The sequence below is a fragment of the Odontesthes bonariensis genome, chromosome 18, assembly GCF_027942865.1.
Source record: "Odontesthes bonariensis isolate fOdoBon6 chromosome 18, fOdoBon6.hap1, whole genome shotgun sequence".
Lineage (NCBI taxonomy): Eukaryota > Metazoa > Chordata > Actinopteri > Atheriniformes > Atherinopsidae > Odontesthes > Odontesthes bonariensis.
This window is the reverse complement of record NC_134523.1, coordinates 22,958,556-22,981,950: the sequence shown is the minus strand read 5'-3', so window position 1 is coordinate 22,981,950 and position 23,395 is coordinate 22,958,556. Positions and strand designations below refer to the sequence as shown.

General features: G+C 41.2%; 1 protein-coding gene across 1 annotated transcript in view; it reads left to right on the top strand.

The window, feature by feature from the left end:
* Positions 1-23,395, top strand: part of grin2da (glutamate receptor, ionotropic, N-methyl D-aspartate 2D, a) — a 255,403-nt gene that overhangs the window by 89,303 nt on the left and 142,705 nt on the right. The window contains exons 2-4 of the mRNA XM_075449709.1: positions 6,577-7,206; positions 12,195-12,332; positions 20,308-20,574. Of these exons, the coding sequence (XP_075305824.1) occupies positions 6,742-7,206; positions 12,195-12,332; positions 20,308-20,574 (870 nt within the window). The 5' untranslated portion in view covers positions 6,577-6,741. The remainder of the gene's footprint in view (positions 1-6,576; positions 7,207-12,194; positions 12,333-20,307; positions 20,575-23,395) is intronic.

The following is a 23,395-nucleotide window of genomic DNA, read 5'->3' as shown; positions in this document are numbered from 1 at the left end:
ATTAAGCAGCTTTGGTACCTAAAGCTAAGCAAAGGATGCATAAATATTAAAGGGGAAAAAAGAGAGGTCTGAGGGTGGGATTGAACTGAAGTCACCCAACTGGCAGCTCTCACACTTATTCTGTCACAGTAAGTCCAAGGTGCTGATCATCTTTATGATGAGGAAAATGTCATTGTTGTTTCAGAGAAGTTCCCAAGTGTTCAAGTTACAGACGAACATCTGAAGTGATTGTATAGATTGGAAGATTTTTTGGTAAAATCCATCCATCCATCCATTATCTATACCGCTGAATCCGTCGATCGGGTCGCGGGCGGGCTGGAGCCTATCCCAGCAGTCAATGGGCGAGAGGCGGGGTACACCCTGGACAGGCCGCCAGTCCATCGCAGGGCCACATAGAGACATACGAGACAAACAACCATGCACGCTCACACTCACTCCTAAGGACAATTTAGAGATGCCAATCAACCTAACATGCATGATTTTTTGGACAGTGGGAGGAAGCCGGAGTACCCGGAGAGAACCCACGCATACACGGGGAGAACATGCAAACTCCACACAGAAAGGCCCCAGCTGGGTGTTGAACCTGGAACCTTCTTGCTGTGAGGCGACGGTGCTAACCACCACACCACCGTGCAGCCCCCACATCTGAAGTGATTGTATAGATTGGAAGATTTTTTGGTAAAATGTTTGAGTAAATGTAACAAAGCAGTGTATTATAACCTACCCTACAACATTTTCCTCAACCTAACCAAGTAGTTGGTAATCTATCAAGGATCATTAACTGGATTTAGTCTATCCATGCTGTTTTCATGCCTGAATTTAGCCAAACAGTGAGTGAAGAGAAAATTGGAAGTGGGAATTTTCCTCTTCAGCCTTCTGATGAGGACGTCTTTAGTAGACAGCAATGCCAAAGGACATCTTGTGCGTCTCTAAAATAGACCAAGGTGTCCAGACAAAATGTCTATACTGGGCTGCCTGCACTGTCTATACTGTAGCACAATGGTGGTGTGTGTGTTTTAGCACAGCTGAGAAGGGGAGCATTCATAGTGACAGAGATGGAGTAGGCATCTGTAATTACAAGTATATGGAGGAGTCCAGGGTGAAAAAGCCCAGGAGGCAACAAGGACAAGGTTCTAATGCCCCAGATAAAAGAATCTGCATTCAGTGGAAGCATTACATTAGCTCAGGTCTCTGGAGGGCCACTCAGGCTTAGTTACACTCCACTTGAAAAAAAGAGGAATTTTGCTTGTACACAGTAGTGACACTGAGCTGAAATTAAAACTCTTTCATCAAACGTTTCACCAATGCTGGAAACTCCCTTTTGTCTATTTCTTTTTTTCACCAGTCAAAACGCTTTGCCTCCACTGTGAAAACAGACCCCGATTTCAAATGTACCTATTTAAAAATTGGCATGATGTCAAGTTGAAGTCATTATCTTTGAGGTTTGCAGTGAGGAATCCATCAACATGCTTCTGTTGTCCCACGTGCAAGAGAAATATTTAACTTTACCTTTGCTCTGCATCAAATCTGAGCCAGAGGGTTGCCGTTTACCTGCTGCAATTCTTGGTTTTGAGTGATTATGCATTTTATTACAGTCAGCATGCAGTACGAGTTTCTTAGACATGCAACATTACTAAGATCTCTGCAAACACTTTCACTAGTGTTTATTGGACTATTAACAAGGTCATGGAACATCCACTTGGAGAAAGTACAGGCACTGTTCTGCATACTGGAGGGATGTTTTGCAATGATCACAATGGAGGAACATACTGTGACACATACTGTTATAGATTCATTTTGTATAGAGAAGCGGTGACATCCTTTTAAAGAGGACGATCTCTATCTCTTTTTATGTGAGATTCTTTTCAGTCAGCATCCAGGAAATGAAGAATTAAAGAATTGATGTCCTTAAAAGCATCTGAGGACATTTAAAAAAAAATAATAAAAAATTACAACTTTTAATTCCTGTTTCTTTTTGCTGGCAGGTTCTTGAAAATATATCACAAATGTAAGACTTTTTGAATGCTTATAAAGCTTGTTTAATTCACTGCAGATCCATCAGTACAATATGGAATATTCACAGAGGTATACAGTACAGAAGAGTCCACGGCTGTGAATACTTGACATCCAAAGCTAACCTATAGTTGTGTATTTATCATCACTGGCAATAATGAATCAAGATTTACTGTGGCAACAGAGATAACATTTTGAGATGAGGTTATCCAAGGGAAAGAAGGGCACATGCAAAAGGGAAATCAGTCAATTTCTGAAATGTACCGAATATATCTCACATCAGACAGTTTTGAGAGATCTTAGGCTGGATCTTTCTTTTGAAGCATGGAAGTTGGACTACTCTGCTCGTGCCCAGGAAATCTGCTTTCAGACATTTTACCAATCAATGAAATACATCAGGGAAAAATGCCTGAATCTTTGAATATTTAAAGTAGGCTATAGATGATGTCAGTCATGTTTGACTTGGTCAACATGTTTGTAGATTCTGAACTTTGGATCTTTAACATATTTTTTACAAGCCCCTACATAAGATGTCTCTCAGCAGAGTTTACATTCTACTCTACAGAGTTAGACTTTGGGAGGGAAAAATAAAGACTGGAGTTTCAGAGAAAATGGAGCTTGCAATAAACTTAAATGTGCACAAAAGGCTAATTTGGCTATTCCCAAATGTGGTCCTTTAGCAACTGCATCTTTTCTAATACATAATGTGAAATTAGTTATTATTTTAGTTTGTGCTTTTTTTTCTTTGTATAATTGCTGAAAGGCTAGTAAAGCTTTAAAACCAGGTGGATTAATTGTTTAAAGAAATTCTCCCTTGTGAATGAAGTCTAACATTAGAACCGGTGGAGCCCTGCTGCAAAATTATTTACAGTTGGTTTTGCGAACAGCAGCAGCTGTTTGGTCGCTAGCCAACAAGGAACATCCAATTATATGAGAGAACACATGAGGAATATCAGTTGTTTTGACTTGTTTCGGTCTGGCTGACCCATTTTTGATCCATCAATCCATCCATCCATTTTCTGTACCCGCTGAATCTGTCGGTCGGGTCGCGGGGGGGCTGGAACCTATCCCAGCGGTCATCGGGCGAGAGGCAGGGTACACCCATCACAGGGCCACACAGAGACAAACAACCACACACATGCTCACACTCACTCCTAAGGACAATTTTAGAGACACCAATTAACCTAACATGCATGTTTTTGGCCAGTGGGAGGAAGCCAGAGTACCTGCAGAGAACCCACGCATACACGGGGAGAACATGCAAACTCCACACAGAAAGGCCCCAGCTGGGAGTTGAACCTGGAACCTTCTTGCTGTGAGGCGACGGTGCTCCCTTTTTTGATATCAACTCTTCTTTTAGCTCAGATTTGGTCCTTATCAACATGCTACATGCTACACTCTGTTAGCCAGTTAACTGTAGCCTATCTGCCTGATGTTTGGTGCTTTTGCAATGAAAATAGATGTCAGCTGGGAACAAAACTCCTGCCTGTCTGTATTCTTATTGGTTAAATTATAGTAATTAGGACTGGCTTTTTGTGACTGGATTGGAGACAATGTACAGGATAGTCTGTGGATTGGATCCTTGCTGTTTGTGTTGATAATGGTTACATGTAGGTCTTTTAATTTATAGTGACGATCAAAGTAGCACATGATCTCAACAGGATTTATGTCACTTCATGTTTTTCATGATTGGAAGTCAAAGTACAGTTTGTTAGATAAGCACACAGAGAAGTCTTAAATCATCATTAAATCTGTCTAAGATATCGTTTGAGACTTACCTTCACAGGATCATATTTTTTTTAATTTGGCACTTGATATATTTATAACACCACTATTTACTCTAGTTTCTTTAATTGAATTTTCTTTTCATTGCTTCAAAGATTCCCCAAAGAACAAACACCAACTCTAACTGCATCTAATTATCTGCTCCAAAGCCTTGATGTGTCTCAGACAGAAATTCTTTAATGTTGCTAAAACAAAAAAATTTGCTACCGTGTCCTGTTGTAATTTATATATATACACCATGTATGTAATATATCATGTCATACTGTAGGCTATGTACTGTAAGTCGTGTTTCTTATGTTGATATCCCCACTTATCAGTAAACTAATTTCATTTTTAAAGGTTAGTTAGTTAATCTGCAGAAACAGTTTCTTTTGAGTTCTGATAAGGTTTCTGATCCGAATTCTCCTTATTCATCAGTAAAAGTAAAAAAAAAGTGTAAAACAGTGTTGGTCTACCTGCTGAGAGGAGTAGCTCTGGTGCCTTGCTCAAATCTTAAATGTTCCTTTTAAGCTCTTATATGTACACAGACATCTTCAGCAGAGAACATCAAACTATTTATCAAACTATTGTAACATTTAATTTGAGTGTGAATATGGCTGTCTCCCCTCCACTTAAACCATTTTTTTGGAGGTTCCCTCAAGCAAGACACTTAACCCCGAACTACAGTTCAGAGGGTGTTTGTGTAAGTGCTCAACATTCCTCAGATGTGTGGATATATGTAACCAATCGGGGCTACTTCAGCTTGTAAAAGACAGATATGTTTGCGGGACCTCATTTAGAGAAAGTAATGCTTAAATCAATACTTTGACCAATAATTTATGATAGTGAGCTAAAGTTTAGCTCAAATGATGTTGCTTTTCAAGCAGCTTTTAGCTAAATATCACAAACTGAAAATGATCTGCCATCGTTTTCTCCAGTTTACTCCAGTTCACAGGCTGAAACATGTAATTACGACAGAGTTGCACAATAGACTTTTATGTGTTTGATCAGGTGACAGATTATTGACTTTAATGAAGGCCAAACAACATCAGCATTTAATTTTATGCAACGATCCAGAGTAGAGCTGTATTGATATCTGATTTTCACTCCACGGTTACTGAGGACAAAAGCATTAACAAACAAAATGATCCCCATAAACTGCCATCGAACTGTGATCAAACTGTGGTGTGGTGGTTAGCACTGTTGCCTCACAGCAAGTTTTAGGTCCAGTTCAAATCTCCCCTGGGCCTTTCTGAGTTTTGCATGTTCTCCCCGCACATTTATGGGTCCTCTCCAGGTACTCCGGCTTCCTTCCACCATTCAAAAACATGCATGTATGTGGTGACTGTTGATGGATCCTGGTAATTGCTGTGCATGGTTGCTTGCCTCATTTGTCTTTGTGTTGCACTGGTGACCCTGCCTCTTGCCTGATGTGCCATTGGGATGGCCTCCATCCCTTAGATGTGGTTACTTAATCAGTACGAGAGCAGGATTCTTGTGTCAAATACGGAACCAAGGGGCAGCTGTGGGGGGACTTTGTTGTTGTACTGTCTTGATTTTATTTTCCCCAGGCATTTTTGGTCGGGTTGAACATTTGGACTTTAGCCAATATATCAAATTGTTCATCAACTGCCTCTCAAAGGCAGGGAGCTTTATATCCTGTATAAAGCATTCTGTTGCTGTCTCATTGTTCAGATTTAGATGTACTGCTTGTCCTTTTTTTCATTTGTAATAAATCTGTTGCATATAGCACACACCCTTTCCTGCCCTTCCTTTCCACCTTCATACATTATGCAGGTCTCATTTTGTACCGAATTTTGTATTTTATTTTGCTCCTGCGTACAAACACACACCGTCTTTGTTAACCCACTGCTGCTGAGTCTACACTTCTTTATCTAATCCTGTCTTTAATTTAGTTTCTTTTCTAAATTGACATCTGTAGATTTTCTTCTGTTCTTCTCTGCTCGTCCTCACTGTTTATTCTCTGCTGCTCTTGCCTTTTCCCTCTGGATCCATCTCAACATTGGCATACTGCTACTGAATCCTCCATACTGTGCTTGACTGTGGAAAAACAAAAAAAACAAAACTTCTAAACTCTCTCTAAAGAAAAGGCCCTTTTTTTTAAATCTATTTTATTTTCATGTTATCCTATTCCTGTTTTAATCCAGAAAAAAATACATATGATGCTAATCTCATTTGCCTGACAAATCCAATCACATTTATACTTCTCATAGGGTCATAGCTACATGCACTGACTGATAGATGTTTTTTTGCTGAATGCATTAATTCTGGAGTATAATTCTGTTAGCATTCTATGACTGCAGATATAAAAGCTGCTATCCTCCTACTCTGTCTCAGATCCATCTTGTCTTTGAAATAATCTAAAGAACTGATCTATAAGAGCTTCATTTTCATTGAGACGACACCTTCCTTGATAAAATGTGATCATTCTGTCCTTATCTTTTAGCTTTTATTTGCACTGATAATTAGAAGTGTCAGCAGGATTTTGCTAAAATGAATGTCAGTGATAATAAGAGGAAATAGAATATTTACAGACGGCCTGTGTCTGTGCAGAAGTGATAAACACAGTGGGTGTGTTTGTGTACTTTATTTACAATTTTACAGGAGAATAATCTCTTCTGAACACCCACATAAATCAGCTACCCTTTTAGAGATGAGCCTTAAATTTATACTGTATATACGAGTGACTATTATATCCTAGTTTATGGTTCGAAAGGATGTATGAAGAAACTGCAGAATTGTGACGTGTTTTAATCATCCTCTTTGTTTCCTCTTCAGGGTCTCCTCTCTTCATCAGGTGAAGCACTGTGAGGCGCCAATCCCCCACCACTATCTCCCCTCTTCCCCAAAAGACGTCCCCCGCTACCCCAGAATCCCAAAACCCTACCTGACCTCACCTGCCAAACCCCATCAGACAACCTCCACTGGCCCTCCCTTTACCCCATGGTGGCCCCAAGGCCCACACTCTCACTGCTATTGGCTGTCCTGGCCTGCACGGGGCCCGCACGCCCCTCGCCCCCCCTGCTGCTGCGGCCCCGGGAGAGAGAGAGGGACTCGGGTGGCGTCAACATAGCCGTAGTCCACTCTGGCTCCTCCCTGCTCCCGGAGACGGCGGTGGCAGGAGGTGCGGGTGTTGGCGAGCCGGGTCCTGGGCCTGGTCTTGGAAATGGTCCGGGAGGAGGAGGAGGAGGAGGAAGGGGAGTGACGGATACAGCTTCACTGGCAGGAGTGGCTGCCATGGCCTCTTTGTCCTCCTCCTCGTCATATCTGTCACTGGCAGCACTAGTGGGGGAGACGGTGATGACGCCATCGGGTCAGGCCAACGTCATCTACCTGGCTGTGAATGAGAGCAGCCCGGGCACCTTGTTGCTGCAGCTGTGTGAGCTGCTGGCCACTACACCGCTGCAGGTAGATGCACACACGCTCCACAAAACACTCCAAAACTCCACATTCCTTTGAAGTTTCTTAATAGTTTGAATTAAGCTGAAATGAATATGTGTTCTGAGTTTTTGATACCACAGAAAAATGGTAGGGCTGGGCGAGTTAACTCGTTATTATCGCGTTAACTTGTTAATTATTTAACCCAGATGAATATTTTATCGCGCATTAACGCAGGTTTTATTATTGTAAAAGTCTGTTGCTTTCTGCTGCGGAACCACCAAACATGGAGAAGGGTACGGAACTTTTACTCGGCCATTTTCATTTTAAAGTTGGACCTCACCGCTACAGGTGCTCCTCGGTCTCTGTGTGAAGCTCACGGAGCTAACCGGCGCTACTTCCTGTTTTACTTGTTTCAACATAAAAGCACGTATTTCAAAATAAATTTAAAAAAACCCTCCTGCATTAAGAGCTAGGTTTAATTGTCTTCTCACCGTAGTAGTTCCAGTCTAAAATATCACTTAAAGGCAAAAACGCACAACTGATACCAGCAAGTCATTCAAGGAAACAGACATTGGACGAGGCTTCTACATAAAAACTAAAGAAAGATGCTGATGTTAAAAGTGTGTTTGCGCAACAAATGTTATGGCACTTTCATTCATATGGCAGCACATTCAAAATAAAACTAAATGCTGAAAGCTTTACACTACTTTTGAATTAATTTTTGGATTTTGCGTACAAATGCGATTAATCGTGATTAATCAGGGAAATCATGTGATTAATTAGATTAAAAATTGTAATCGTTGCCCAGCCCTAAAAAATAGGTTATTAACCACCCAATCAAACATGCATTATTAAAACAGTTGCCAAGTATTTGCCATAAGGTTTTAAAATCATTAGAAAATGAGCAGTTTTTTAGTTTCTGAGATGTAGGCATTGTTGGCACTAATGGAAAGATCTCATACCAATGTATATTAACTAAACTGGCCAAAAAAAGAAAAAAGAACTTTGTAGAGTTTGGTTTAACCGAGCCAACAGTCTGTGTAGATGTGAAAACATGGATACAAACAGAGGGTAACACGTATTTAAGTCACTTTCCAGCTGTGGACCAAATTGCAAACAACATTAAACTGAACACAAGGTAACTAACAGCCAGTAGTGGGCACGTAGGGCAGCCATAGATGCTGGCTTGGTGTGTGGATAAATGCAGGGGGAGAGCTAATCTGGCTATAAATTTTCACTAAAGATCAGCACTAGCAGCAGGAGTGTGCATGCAGTCCCATAACAACTGCTGCACAAGCTTGTTAACTTGGCCATTCAGTGCACATACAAAACAATTATTCCACTTCTTCTTCATCTCATTGTTCCTTACATACAAAAGAAATGAAACTTGGTTGTCAGCTACAGTAGAAGGGAAAAGGACCTGCCTGATGGATCCCAATTTAGTGCACCAGAGAACCCTCATTTTTAGCCACAGACAGGAAGCTAATTTCTGGACACTACTGAGATGCACTGAGGTGTAACCGGTGGAATCACAACTATTGTGTTGAGTCTCTGCAATAGGTGGAACACATAAAAAAGCATCCCCTGTTGAAATCCTCTGGTTATGTGGAAAAAATACACTTCAAAGATTCTTTGTTTGAACGCATGTTTATAGGTAAACTCCATGGGGTACCATAATCGGGTTTTAGGATGATGGTTTGATGATGTTTCAATCATATAATGATCTTTACCTCTTATAAAGAAATCTCTATAATAATAGTATGAAGGTTTAATGATTATGATAAATTGATTTAAAAAGGTCCCATTATGCTGAAATGACTAATTATAATAATTGCAGTGCACTTGTTTTTTAAAAGTCTTTCCGCAGAGGCATTCATGGTCCACAGAGACTAAATGTTAGTAAGAAGAATAGTATGAAGAATAAAAGAAGAAGCGCAAATATCTTTTGAATTGTCTAGGGCATGGTAATCCTAAAAAACTGAAGCAGAAAGCAAATATCTTTTCTGAGTCTTGACAACTGGAATTAGAAGATGTTTAATCTGTCACACACAAGGTTTCCACAGTTTTAACTAACTGGTAAGGAATCTCAGGCATTTAAGCTCTTGTATTGTCATTAGCGCCTTGAAAGTCACTGAGGTTACATGTTTCGTTGGCCCACCCAGTCGCCATGATGAGGTCACATAAATCAAAGTGTGGACGGTTTTAAAACTGCCTGGGGAGGGATGTCAAGGTTTAATTGTATGAGGCAGCGAGGTGGTGCCTTAAGCCACATTTATACCATTTGTGCTTCTCTGCATAGCTCTCATGCTAGGCAGACTGATGGATTATGGGAGTTAAAGCAACAGAGGCTATAGGGATGGGTTGTAAAAGAACATGCAGAAAGATCCAAAAAGAGTCCTCTCCCCGATTTTGTTATGTGTAGATTTTGTCAAAATGCAGACTTATTTGACACATTTGTGCAGAATCTGGGTTACTTTTGGCATTTGATTCAGTTGCAGCACTGGGAAGTATTATGTGGGCCAGACGGGGCCTGAAAATCATTAGCTGGGCCCGTTATGAGCCGACTTTTTATGTGGGTTACTGTGAGCCGTTGTGAGGGTCAGGTGTGCCCCAAAGAAATGTAGATTTGAGCCATGTCTGGTGGTTATATAACTATGTTTAAGCAGCCACACTCACCCTTAGTCAACACCATTATTCAAGTCAGAACATGTTCCAAAGAAAACTGCAAATGTTTGAGCCAAACATTCTTTATTATTTGGAGTCGATTGAACTGGAAAGCAGAATTCAACACAAAGAAGAAGCATAAAATAAAAAAATAAAAAAACACTTAGCACAAAGCCCAGCTGCACTGCCCAGTTGTTATTGTACAACAATGTTTTCACTGTAACTCGGCTGTTTTGGAGCAACACGAGCTTAGACACAAACAAGATTGGCCTAGATTGTAAACTGTTTCCCACAGTTGGCTGCAGAAAGCTAAAAAAAAGCTTGAGGTGTGTCTGCAAACTTGTATTGCGCTAACAGAGAGAAGACCATGGCTGCCACCTCCTTTTAGTTAAAGTCACTGTAGGTTAAGACACATCCCTTCACTTCTTACCATAGAAAAAATTGTTTACAACCATTCACCATTGATTTGGGCTACATATAGTGAAGCCCTGACATCCCTTCCAGGAGGGGTTTCGTACTTTCATTTATACAACCTCAATGACATTGAATAACGTTCAATATGCTAATGGCCCAGCAGGTGGTATGTTAAAGAGTCCCAATCAGTCAATTAAAATGGAGAAAGCTTCATATGTTTGTCTTGAGTTCTTAGTAGAAGTACAAATATTTAGCACATCTTCCCTTCAGGCGAGTCTCATGTCGTCTTACCACTGTAAGATTGCTGATGCTGCAAAGTCTCTGAGAAAGAAGCAAAGTGTCCTGGCTGAAAAATAATTCTACTTCTGTGTCACACCCATGGGATTTTCCCCATGTTTTTGGTTTTGTTTTTTTTTTGCATGTTTTAGGTTGTTTCATGTCTTGGTTTTTGAGTTCATGTTTAGTTAGGTTTTTTCCATTGTTTTTTCACTCACTCAGCTCATTAGTTTCACTCACTTCACCTGTGTGTTCCCCATCAGCTGCCCTCATTCACAATCACCCAGTTCCCTATTTAGTTTCCAGGCTCCCCTGTTTCTTTGCCAGATCCTACCCGTCAATATTCCCTCATGCCATGCCACGACCCTACGTCCAAGTTAAGTATTTATCCATGCTATGTCTAGTCTTTTGTTTTGTTTTGTCAAGTATTTATTCCACAGTTTAGGTTTTTTGTTTTCCTGCTCAGCTGCGCCTTTTGTTTAACTTTGTTTTTTTTTTTTTTTTAAATAAACCCAGTTTGCTTTTCTACATCCTCTGAGTCCGCATCCGTGTCCTACCTCACCACCCACCTCTCAACCTGACACTCTGCTGCATCATGAAGATAACACCGTGATTTGTTGGCTTAATTGTTCTCCATAGGAGCTTTCTTTTTATTCATTCATGTTCATTGTAGTTTATTTGTATCTTTACTCATTCATTTGTGACATCTGAGTTTGCAAAGATGGAGCTTCTTGTGATAATCCAGCGGTAACAAATGTACCACATGCTATATTTTAGGTTTATTCGAAATTTATTCCAAATGTGTTTTTATCAGTCCGTATTATCGCTCCACTTGTTTTAAATATGAGAACAACCCAAGTGTCATGTCATATATCTCTGATTAAGCATTATATTGACTCTTTTAAGTAACACTCACCATCTGATTTTCAGGTCCTGTCTGTAACCTATTTGCATATCAATTGCTTCCCTGTGAGAATTAACCTGTCAGCTACACTTAACTTCAATTTTACTCCCCTGAATCTTTGCAAGAAAGGTGCTACGTCATCAGGTCGGCCTCTTAACTCCACTTCATATCACGACAAAGTAACAGCACCAGCCCGACCTTCTTGCCTTTTTTTTTTTTTTTTTAGTGAATTTATTGACATTCGGACGATAGTTATGCGACACGTCGCACCTGCTTTTAAACCCTTTCAGTGGTGATCCAGAAGCCATTAGCTTATACTGTTGTTTCTGTCATCTCAGGGAGCTTAAACCGGTCAGGTCAGGCACCATCATCCTGTCAGGTTGCCACAGACTTAACTCCGAAAATAGCAATGTAGTTCCATCTTTAACCCCCCCAACTGTTGTTTCATCACTTCATTTAATCTCTGAATCTCTTTGAAAATATTTGGTTGTTTCATTTCTTGAGACATTTGCATGTAAGAAAAAAAATCCTTTCAAGAATTGAAGTTGATTACTATATGTAACATGTGAGTCTTCTGATTTTTCTAACAGTTCTTGCACACTTGTTCAGCGTTTAATTGGTTATCAAAGATTTGTGCATCAGAATAAAAGAATTTCCAGCTTTGATTGAAAGTCGCTTATAAAATTGTGTCAGATGCTGATGTAATCCCTTTTGTCTGATGTAACATATTTCATAGCGCAACCTTTGTTTCACTCAGGGTTTGGTGTTTGAGGAGGAGAGACCACCACCACCAAACCAAGCCCCTCTGGCCCCAATGCTTGAGTTTGTTTCTGCTCAAACGGGGGTTCCCATAGTTGCTGTTGGGGGAGGAGCCAGCCTAGGACGAGAGCCACAGGTAAAAATGCATTACTGATTGTTGCATCATCGCCGCTGCCTCTTTCATTTGAACAAAAGTGTGGACTGTCAGTGGCATAGAAATCAAACAATAGGTTTAGTAACACAAGAAGTGGACTTCTTCCCTTCTTAAAATGAATTTAGCGGTTTTTGTTATGAGTATGAAGCTGCAAGTTCGTTGTTATACGAACAACTTAGTTGATTAAGGAAAAACATAAATAATTTAAGGTGTAAGTGGGCACAACAATTGTTTGCAATCAGATCATTCAGACGACTTTCAGATGTGATGAAGATTGTATTTCCCTTCCTTTGACACCAAACTGAATCCAGTGTCTGCGCATTTTTGGAGCCAGTGCCTAATTTTGAACCAGTTTTTACCACTAAAGCAGTGGCTCATACCCAGGAAAACTGGGGCTGCACCAACTCTTTGCTGGTCCAGAGTAAAAAAAACTGATTACATTGAGGGCAGGGGGTGGGGTTATAGTAACCAAGCAGAACTTCATGAGCAACACAAACCATGGATGTGAGGTCAAAGTATTATGGTAAGCACATAGGCTCATTGTTTATTCTCATTTTCCTGGCATTAAATCTTTGATATTGCCAGTTAATATTTGTGAATACTGCTCAATGGAACACACAGAGTAGCATTCACAGTCAGCAACTTCATTTATCTGAATTTATAAAAAGCATCTGCGTTTGTTTATGAATATCATAACGTGTTTTAATATAACTACGCAGATCTGGCTCGAACTGGCATCTTTAAATAAAAATCAGTGGTGATTACAAAGAACATTCACAAGTTCCGACTGTTGTTTGCAGCAGCTTTTCTAAATTCATTCTGGCGGTATTGAGACATCGGTTTGCAGAGAAGCAGACAGGGAGGCGATCTTTATGTAAATTAGATAATAATGGAAACAAGGGAAAGTGTTTCTAAAAACTGATTTGTCCCGCTTCTTTACACCACATTATGTTCTTAGTGAAGCAATACAGCCGGAACAGACCTTTTTTTTTTTTTTTTTTTTCACAAAGAATTACATTTCTACTTAGAAGCTGACAAATGCCTTCGACCTGCGGTCACATGAATGCAGCTCTCCATCTGAAACAAGCAGTGTGTTAAACATCTGTTAGCAGAAAATGCTTAGTAAACAATCTGTTATTTTTCTCAGACTGAAAGTGTTTAGAAATCATGCTGCTCTGACCTTATCAGGGATAAAAATTAATTTTCTAATTTTCAGTGTTGTCCCTTCTTTTAAGTTAATCAGTACTGGAACTGCTGAGTAGAAGAAATGAGTTTATAATTTAGGTCTAAACTCTGAATAATTGTGTATTTGAGAACGTACAACTGAAAAATCTGTCGCCCAGTAATGTGAGTCTCTCGGGTTATCACTGTCTCTGAATGGTCCAAAGAGTTTCAGTCCACAAATCATTTAATCCCAATGACTGCTGTGCGTCCTGAATTCCTATGATGCTTGCTTGATATAGACTGACTAATGGGTGTCAGCCGTCTTACTAGTTAATCTGTGTGTGACAAAGGGTACCATAAATGATAACTAGCTCAAGCTAACAAAGTTGTCCTTTTCAGTAAGTGGTCCAGTTTGTTTAACGTGGATTATCTTAACCGTATGAAGTTGGGATGATAGTTTTCAGTAACAACAAATACAACCTACTTAACCTGTCTAGAACTGACAGCATCTAAAGCCCTATCCGGACGGGACTAGTTCAATGGGGGGACGTATGGTAATGTTGGTTAACCAGACGACGCCAGGGAGAAGAAATGACCAATTCGGACGGGACAAGAAATCCCTGGAATATTCATCTAACATGGGAGGAGTTGTTGGTTACGCACAACAAGTGTCTCTGGGAATTACAGCAGCCGTCGGAGAGGCAGGGCATAAAGCTTCAGCTGAAGAAAAGAAAAAAAAAATAGAAAAGGTTATTATTATCCTTTGGGAAATAGCCGGTTATATTGTCCATCATCAGGACCGTCATAATAGTTACTAGGCACATAGGCTACATTACCTAAAACAAGTAGAAGCTTCATGCCTCTGGTGGTTGATCTCTTGCGCCTCTTCATTTTTCAACGTATGGGTTTGGAATACGCCATCATCGGTAGGCCTACATGCGTGCTTGCAAGCAGCGCATCATCCAGAACCTCCATATTTGCAAACAGACACACCTAATTGTTTCTCTCTTTAAAAGGATGTGACGACATATTCCGTACTTATTACCGAAGGTCGCATTCGCACGGGATTAGTTTTACCTATGGTAGATACTCCGGACCGTTTCACAGGAGGTAGAATTCTCGGCAAAGTTTACCGACATACTCCGCTATCTTTACTGACATGGCGCGTTCGGACAGGACTAGATTTCCCGGTTATTATTACTTTACCCCAGGTCCCCCCCATTAAACTAGTCCCGTCCGAATAGCGCTTTAGATTATTATTTGCTAAAACAGTTTGTTTATAGGTTGCTTTTGAAGTAGTACAAAAAGCAGAACTACTTTTGCACTGGTCATAATATCAGATGATGAAGTCCTCTTAATTTTACCATCTAAATGTAGTTATGCCCTTGCATTTATGTAAAGATGCTTGATTTTCATAAAGTGCTATAAGTGTTTCACCTTTCAACAATGTTATTCATAACCTTTCTGACAACTCGGTGAGTTTGTCTTGCTGTTGCATAATCAGAGAGGAGGAGCTGCTCTGGGGTCAAACATTAAATAGACGATGAGATGTTCAAGATAAGAAGATCAAATTTTAATTGATCTAATTTTTAAGATGAACACAAAAATAGCTGATATAAAAAGAACCACGATATCAATACAGGAAATACAAATGAGTATAACTAATAGAATGAAACAAGTAAATGGAGCAAGAAAGTAAAATCAACAGCCCACCCCCCAGGGAACCTAAAACCTACTAACTGAGAGCCATGTACAATTATATTAAAAGTCTTTAAGTGTACAGATTTAGTTACTGAGTCTCCTCTTTGTCAACGTTTAATTAGCCAATTAATACATTTTCAAGCAACCAAGTGGTACATAATTTTTTTTTTTTTATATCTGGAGGAACTCACAAAGGCTGAGATGCCATGTTAATAAATGCATCTAGAAGAGCTGAGCCCATACAGAGCTGTGGCTGTAGAGTAAGTACTACATTATACCAGAAGAGAAAATGCCATCTGGACGTTTTACAGTGCATCAAAACACCAAGTAAGTCGACTTCCACAGTCAATTCTAAAGGCAGTTTGATAGTCTTCATTAGAAAAGAGAGAAGTTCTCATAAAATATGTAATAATGGTTTAATTAAGAGAAAGTACATTACATTACGGACATTTTGCAGACGCTTTTATCCAAAGCGACTTACAATAAGTGTGTTCCACATCGGGAGGCAAAAGAACTTCAGGTCACAAGAAATCATAAGTGCATTTCCTTCCAAAACCAAACAGCTAAGAGCAAAACTAGTGCTAGAGTAAGTGGGATAAGTTGGGTACCTAGACAGATGGGAAGACAATTTAGAAAACAAATAAGTGCGTAAGGAACTAGGACGAAGCAGGTGATGTCCTAAGAGGGCGGATCAGGGTAGTGTTTCCTGAAGAGATGGGTTTTCAGCCTGCGGCGAAAGATGGGCAGCGGCTCAGCTGTCCTGATATCAGTTGGGAGATCGTTCCACCATCAGGGTGCCAGAACAGAGAAAAGCTGTGACCGTGTCGATCGTGCGCAGGGACCCCTGAGTGACGGGGCAGCCAGGCGCCTGGTGGCCGCTGAGCGAAGTGGTCGGGCCGGGGTGTAGGGCTTGACCATAGCCTGGAGGTATGAAGGAGCTGTTCCTTCCACTGCCCTGTAGGCCAGCACCAGAGTCTTAAACTGGATGCGAGCAGCTACAGTGAGCCAGTGTAGAGAGCGGAGAAGGGGAGTGGGGTGTGGGAGAACGTGGGGAGGTTGAACACCAGACGAGCAGCAGCTTTCTGAACCAGCTCCAAAGGTCTGATGGCAGAAGCCGGGGCGCCAGCAAGGAGGGAGTTGCAGTAGTCCAGGCGGGAGATGACAAGAGCCTGGATGAGCACCTGTGCTGCCTTGTCGGTGAGGAAGGGGTGAATCCTCCAAATGTTGTAGAGGAGGAATCGGCAGGAACGGGTCACTGATGCGATGTTTGGCGAGAACGACAGTTGGTCGTCCAGGGTCACACCGAGATTCCTCGCGGTCCGGGTTGATGTCACCACGGAGTCATCCATGGTGATGGCCAGATCTCGGAATGGGTAGCATTTCCCTGGGAGAAACACCAGCTTAGTCTTGTCCAGGTTGAGCTTAAGGTGGTGCATCGACATCCACCCCGAGATGTCTGCCAGGCACGCAGCAATGCTTGCTTCCACTTGGGTGTCAGAAGGGGGAAAAGATGAATCAGCTGGGTGTCGTCTGCATAGCAGTGGTAGGAAAAGTTATGGGAGTGGATGACAGAACCAAGAGATGATGTGTAGAGGGAGAAAAGAAGAGGACCCAAGACCGAACCTTGGGGAACCCCAGTGGTGAGCCTACGTGGCTTTGACACAGACCCTCTCAGTGTTACCTGGTAGGAGCGGTCTGTCAGGTAGGATGAGAACATGGAGCGTGCAGAGCCAGAAACACACATTCCCTCCAGGGTAGAGAGAAGGATGTCGTGGTTCACTGTGTCAAATGCTGCAGACAGGTCCAGGAGAATCAAGACAGAGGAGAGAAAGTTAGCTCGAGCAGTTTGGAGTGACTCAGTTACTGCTAGGAGGGCCGTCTCAGTTGAGTGGCCCACCTTGAACCCGGACTGGTGGGGGTCCAAGAGGTTGTTCTGGTGGAGGTAAGAGGACAGTTGTTTAAAGACAGCAAGTTCAAGAGTTTTGGACAGGAAGGGTAGAAGGGATACCGGTCTGTAATTCTTAAACTCTGAAGGGTCAAGAGCTGGTTTCTTTAGAAGAGGAGTGACTCTGGCAGTCTTGAAAGCAGAAGGAAAAGAGCCTGATGTCAGAAAGTAACAGAAAAGAGCTGGGCTTAGAAAGATGGGTGCAGCCAGAGGGAGGCAGAGAGTTTCAGGTAAGTTCTTTTAACAGTGATGAAATGTGGAGTCATTTCTTGGTGCTGTACTTATTAGTATTTTTGGTAGTTCTGACTATGGGATATACCTTACATCTGTTCTGACACACCATTCAGAATCATTTAGAGAGATGAGAGAGTCAGAGTTTGGGTGAAAATTTGAGACTTTAAATGACAGCAGGGACAGGAGCACACTGAATGATAATAACTCTATTGGCAGTAACCGTGTTCCTCAACCTTTTTATATTTATTATACCCCAAACAATGAATTGGAATCGCTTCCCTTGGCTACAAATTGAGGGAAAGACTTCTGCTGGTACATTCAACTGCAGACCATAATGTCTGTAGGAAAGATTTTGATGCCGTTGACAATGCCAAACAGGAGAAGAAATTTTACAACTTGGCACATTTTCCTGAATGTGTTGAGAGACCTGCTGCGGATGGTAAAGAGGAATTTTTATAACTTAAAGTTCACTGTACTTTGTTGATTTATCTCTCCTTTGTCCCTATCAACATCAGATAAATATTCAGGCCAGATGCAGAAATAAGGAAACTCTTCTGGCCCCTTAATGGCAGTTTTCCTGAACTCCAGTCCTCAAGGGCCACTGCCCTTTATGTTTCCTGGCTCTCGCACAACCTGATTCCAATCATATGGCTTTCCTCAACAGCTTGTCCTCAAGTTTTACACAAGCTTGTCATTGATTCAATAATTTGAGTCAACTGTTTTGAAGCAGGGAGGCATCTAAAGCATGAAGGACAGCAGCCCAGAAGGGCAGGAGTTGAGGAACACTGCCTTATGGCTACGATTGCTAAAACGTGTTGTCAGGTTAAATAAGAATCAATGAGGCTTTTCCATCAGCAAACATCACATAACACATTATCCTGTGAAAATAACAGACTCTAAAAGGGAAAAAAATGCAAATCAAAGAATACATTTGCAATAGAATTTTTTGTGCACTCATTCTGTGTTGAATGCCCACTCCAGCTCATTTTGAATGAGGATTATGATTGTATTTTGTTGTTGTTCATTATCTAAAAGCTGCATAACATCTGTCAGAGAATGGCTATAGTAATTGTTGCACTGTCGAGCTTGGTGTTTTTGCAGTTTTACTCACTTCTATGGCAAATGATGTGGAACAAGTAGTGGAAAAAATAAACTACGAAAAGGTGGAAAATGGAAAACCCAAATGCAACCGGATGGACCGATGTGAGACCAGGCTCAGTGAGGAGGTGCGTTTGTACAGGCAGCTGTACGGAACTGCAGTGAAACAGCACAGGGAGCACGTAAACTCCCCAAACTGGTGCACAGAGATGGGCAGAACTTTGGGGAAAGAGGGAGAGTTCTGTAAGAATGTGTGGAAGAAGCTACGGTACAGATACGTGAAGGCAAAGAAGAGGGCAGAGACTCTGTTGATGTCGGGGGCTTCAAACCTTCACCTCTTTTAACTGAATTAAAAAATTAAAATGATCCGAAAACTGCAGCAGTATCATTAATTACAGTGTTCCTGCTCTTGACAGCGGCATTGTTTTCTTCTCCACTTTCGTGGTTGTAGAGTAGAGGTAACCTTCACGTAGCAGCGCCACCTCTGTGACGGAGAAAATTGCAACTACTGGCGCGCAACGACTTGCGCCACTATATAGGGTCCTATGGCGGGCACGAACTCGTGACGTCATCAACACCGCTCGCGCGAGCAGACGCGGCAACCATGCTAGAGCCTTTACTCTGTAAATTTGGCAAATGCTATTGGGTCAGAGCTGCAACAAGTGGACAATTTTGCTTTGAGAGTAGCTTTGTGCTTGAGAAATGCTTTTTAATTAAACTAATCAGTATTAATTACCTTTGGGATGCTGAGTCACTTGAAGAATCAATCCACCTTGTGTCAATAGTTCTTCTAAAACTGTAACTTGGGACATGACGTCAGGCATCCATTGCTTCTGGTGAGTGCTGAAGAGTGGTATTAGAGTACAGTATTTTCCTTTAGCTCAAGCTTATCATAGATGTACTGTATGCTTGACTCTATAAGTCCACAGCTCACTCAAAGCACTTTCCCTGTGCACCCTGCTCTCAGATGGGTAGAGGGAAAGTACACAAGGCTACACTGGAAATCAGGTTCTGCTGGTTTGATATTTGGCCTACTTCAGCAGAACCTGAGATGAGCCCTTTCAACATGGGAGGGTGGAGTGATATTGCCAGAAGTTTCTCCTTTGATCATGTACACAGATGCAGGGCCTTGATGATTAATTTAAAGATATGCCTCTTTGCTTAATGTTGAAAAAAAGGAATAGACAATAATTGTTAATAAAAACGATAAAAGCAACAAATGTGCACAGGAGTATACAAATTGTCATAAAATCACCTATGTTATCTGAATGTTCATCGCAACCTTTCACCCATATGGTTGTCATCCTGAAACTTGTTTTGACAAAAATAAAGTGGCAGAAAAGCCAGTGTAAATCAGTACCTCTTCCAGCCTATGAGGGATACATCAACTCAGATTAAATGTGACTGAAGCAGCATAGAGGAAGGCCATCATTGTTTCTTTCAGTGACATTGAAAGCTTATATTAAAAAACCAAGGACTTCTTTTTTTGACTGACTGCGTCATTCCTCCGAGTCTCCCTCTCTTAGAAAGCCAGTCAGACACAAGGCAAAGAATGCAGCTAAACTGAATGGCAACAGCAATAAAAATGCAGAGTCATCTCCTGTACTGTATGACTAAGCTCACTCTCACACAACTGGGGCACTAACAGTATACATCTGAATGTCTAGTATCCTTGAATGCGGCTTACAAAAGATGTGCCAAAGCAGTAACTTATTTTCACCATATTTGTTAAATTATGACATGTAGTGAGAAGGAATCTACACACCGAATGCCTAAATCTGCTCATGGATTCACAGACTCATTTTCTGCTTTCAGGAGAGTGGCTCAATCTACCTCCAGTTCACCTGCTCCACCATGCTCCAACTTGAGGTCATCTTCGAAGTGCTTGAAGAATATGACTGGACTGCCTTCTCTGTTGTAACCACCCGTCACCACGGCTACGAGGACTTCCTGGCCATGGTGGAGGGTATGACGGATGGCTCCTTCATTGGCTGGGAAAGGAAGAGTGTGGTGGTTCTTAATGTGACGGATGACCCTGGTGGGGCACGGACAAAGCGTCTCCTTAAAGACAATGAAGCCCAGGTGAGGGATTGAAAACACTTCTGTCAGCTGTAGCGTAATGGGGCAATTATATATGCATCAAATATAAGGATTTATCTTAAACCTCGAATTAAGGGCACCACCTACCGTTATTTTAACTTTAAGTTACAGTCAGGGAGGAAAACTGTTAAAATCTTACGATCCTGGTATGTTAAATTAATAATCAGTCTCATATCTCGCTACTTTCGTGAAGTTCTCGTTTGGTTGGACAGACATTACGTAAAGAAAGCATACGACACAATCTGTGATTATAACATATATATAGATATATGAACTATTTATTAAAATGATATGACCAAAACATGAACCTTTAAAACAAACAGGAGATGCATTGAATATGGGTGATTATATAAAACACTTAGTGAATGGAAAATAAAATATGGGGAATGGGGAGATACTGGATGTATTCAAATAGTTTAGGTGGGCTGACTATTTGACGCTAAATACTGACATTTCGGATTAATGTATCATTCTGTGAAAGCCTCGAGACATCCATCAAACCCACTTTAAGGTGAAAACGGGTCGGTCTTACTGTGCTGAAGTTCTGCTTAGTCAGCTCGGAACACGGCAGCGGCCACGCGGGGTCCGAGGGGATTTCTCTACCGCTCTCTGGGCCTTCCTGGTTGTGGTGGCTGACTTTAGCGGACTTCTCAGTTGCTTCTTTTCACCGGGAAACGGGAACGATGGTGCCGAGGGCTGTGGTTAGATGATCGAATCTTCCGAGTGTCAGTTGGTCCGTTGCTTCTCTGATGAAGTGAACTTAAGTTCACAGAAGATTAATAAAAGGTTGCTTGAGTTGGCTTTCTGGGTAGGAAAACTTCATTCTGTTCTTATCTTTGTTCGGGTGTTTCTTTCTCGTCTCCGGGGTCTCACTGGGTTCTGGAGGGTCTCCTCCGGTCGTCCGCTGCATCGTTATCCTCACGTCCTTCCGCTCTCTCCTGAGATTATGGGAAAACTCCCAAACTCTGGTGAGCTCTTCTGTTCTTCTCAAATCATCTCCAAATCTCTCTGAGCAACTGTGATCTCTGTTCTGTTCTGAAACTCTGGGTTGAAACTCTTCTGGAACAAGAGGCAAGAGGCCAGAAACAAGAAGCGTGTGTTTTTCGCGGGCTCCGGGTTTTGACTCTCGGAGGCGGGGCGTGACGTAAGCTTACACTACTCTTTCAGCCAATGATATGCCTGAACTGTGGTGAATGTCTGCCTGGGTGTCTGTGTAAGATGATCTGTTTTATATGGGGATTTCTGGATGAGACAAAAACTCTTATTTCTCCATTACTGTCTCATAGAACATTTGTCTCGGTGATTCTGAAAACACTACATCTTGTTAAGATATGCAGATTAAAGATATAACATAGACTTGCAATATAAAGACATCAAAATAACCCACAACGTAATTGATGATTATGACTTTCAAAATTCAGATGAATATCTATGAAATCGTGACATATGAATAGTGAACCACACAATGTTAATTTTCTGTGTTAACAATGGGGATACCAAACAAATACCAAATAGATACCGAAGGGACATCGTTAGAAGTTAATTGTTGCATATATCTTGTCCATTTTACTGAGTCCTCGGGGATTTAAATGTTCAACTAATCAACACTGCAGACCACTAGGGGGCAATGTGGTTCCATCAGGCAGGTTGGGCATTTTCAACCAAGATCAGTTCTTTGTCAATATTTAAGCCAGAATCGTACAAATTGTCTCTATATGCGTCTTGTGATCAAGCTGGAAACCTGAAAGAAATTGTATACGGTTATCAAACACATTTAATATAGTTTGAAGATTCGACTAAAAGTGAGTCTTAGTGAAGTCTTCTCAGTTCGTGTGTAGCCATCTGGTCTCTTTCTCTGGGGGAAGAGGGTGTTAACATGTCAATTCGATTTATGGTGAAGATAAGATGGTAAGTCTCCAACATCTCCAACAGAAAGGTTCTTTGTTCATTCGAGTTTATCCCAATTTATGGTGAGCGTCTGTTGCGAGTTCGACTCCCCAAAAACTCTCAAAAGGGTAGAAGGTTAACGTAAATTAGGCAGTTTCTGTCTCTTTTTCCTTTGTGGAAAGAGAATGAATATCTGGTTTTTATCCACATACGTAAACATCCCCCACAGGAATGTTGGTTTTGTCAAAGTTTGAAAAACTCTTAATCCACACGGCACTGTGACTGCTACACAGCTCTGACTGTTCTGTTGATTCATTGATATTTCCTGCTGTATACAAAAGTCAAAGGGTAAAAATGATTCATCGTATGTCACATCAACTGTCTAAATGAATGCTCCTGCATAACAAAGCACAATTTCTTCGCACATTTACACATATAAACATATAATAGAAATACATGCTCTGGTTTGCTGCAACATCATCATAAACTGCTATGTTGTCATGATCCTTTGGTCTAGCAAATCAAAACACGCCTTTAGCATCATGTTTCAGCACAGCTGGTGAACATAGATTTTCTATGTTATTTCCATGAAGCCCTGTATTTTAAATACACCTACAATTTCTTCCTAACTGGTCACTGAATGTACTATCTTTGGTTGAGCCATTCGAAACGCAAAGCTAGGTTATAGGTTTGCCATATTAGTAATTGTTCTTAACATTAGCCAATAGAAAAGTAATCAAACTTAGTGGTTTACAGTCAGTTCCTTTATCCGTTGAACTACGGTTACAGCTCGGCCAGTTAATCCGATCACTGTCTGATAATGCAACCCTGTGAATTGTGAGGAAACGCATTCTACCGTTGACTTTGTGTGAGGGACATCATCATTCATTCAATAGGATCATAATAACTAAATTAT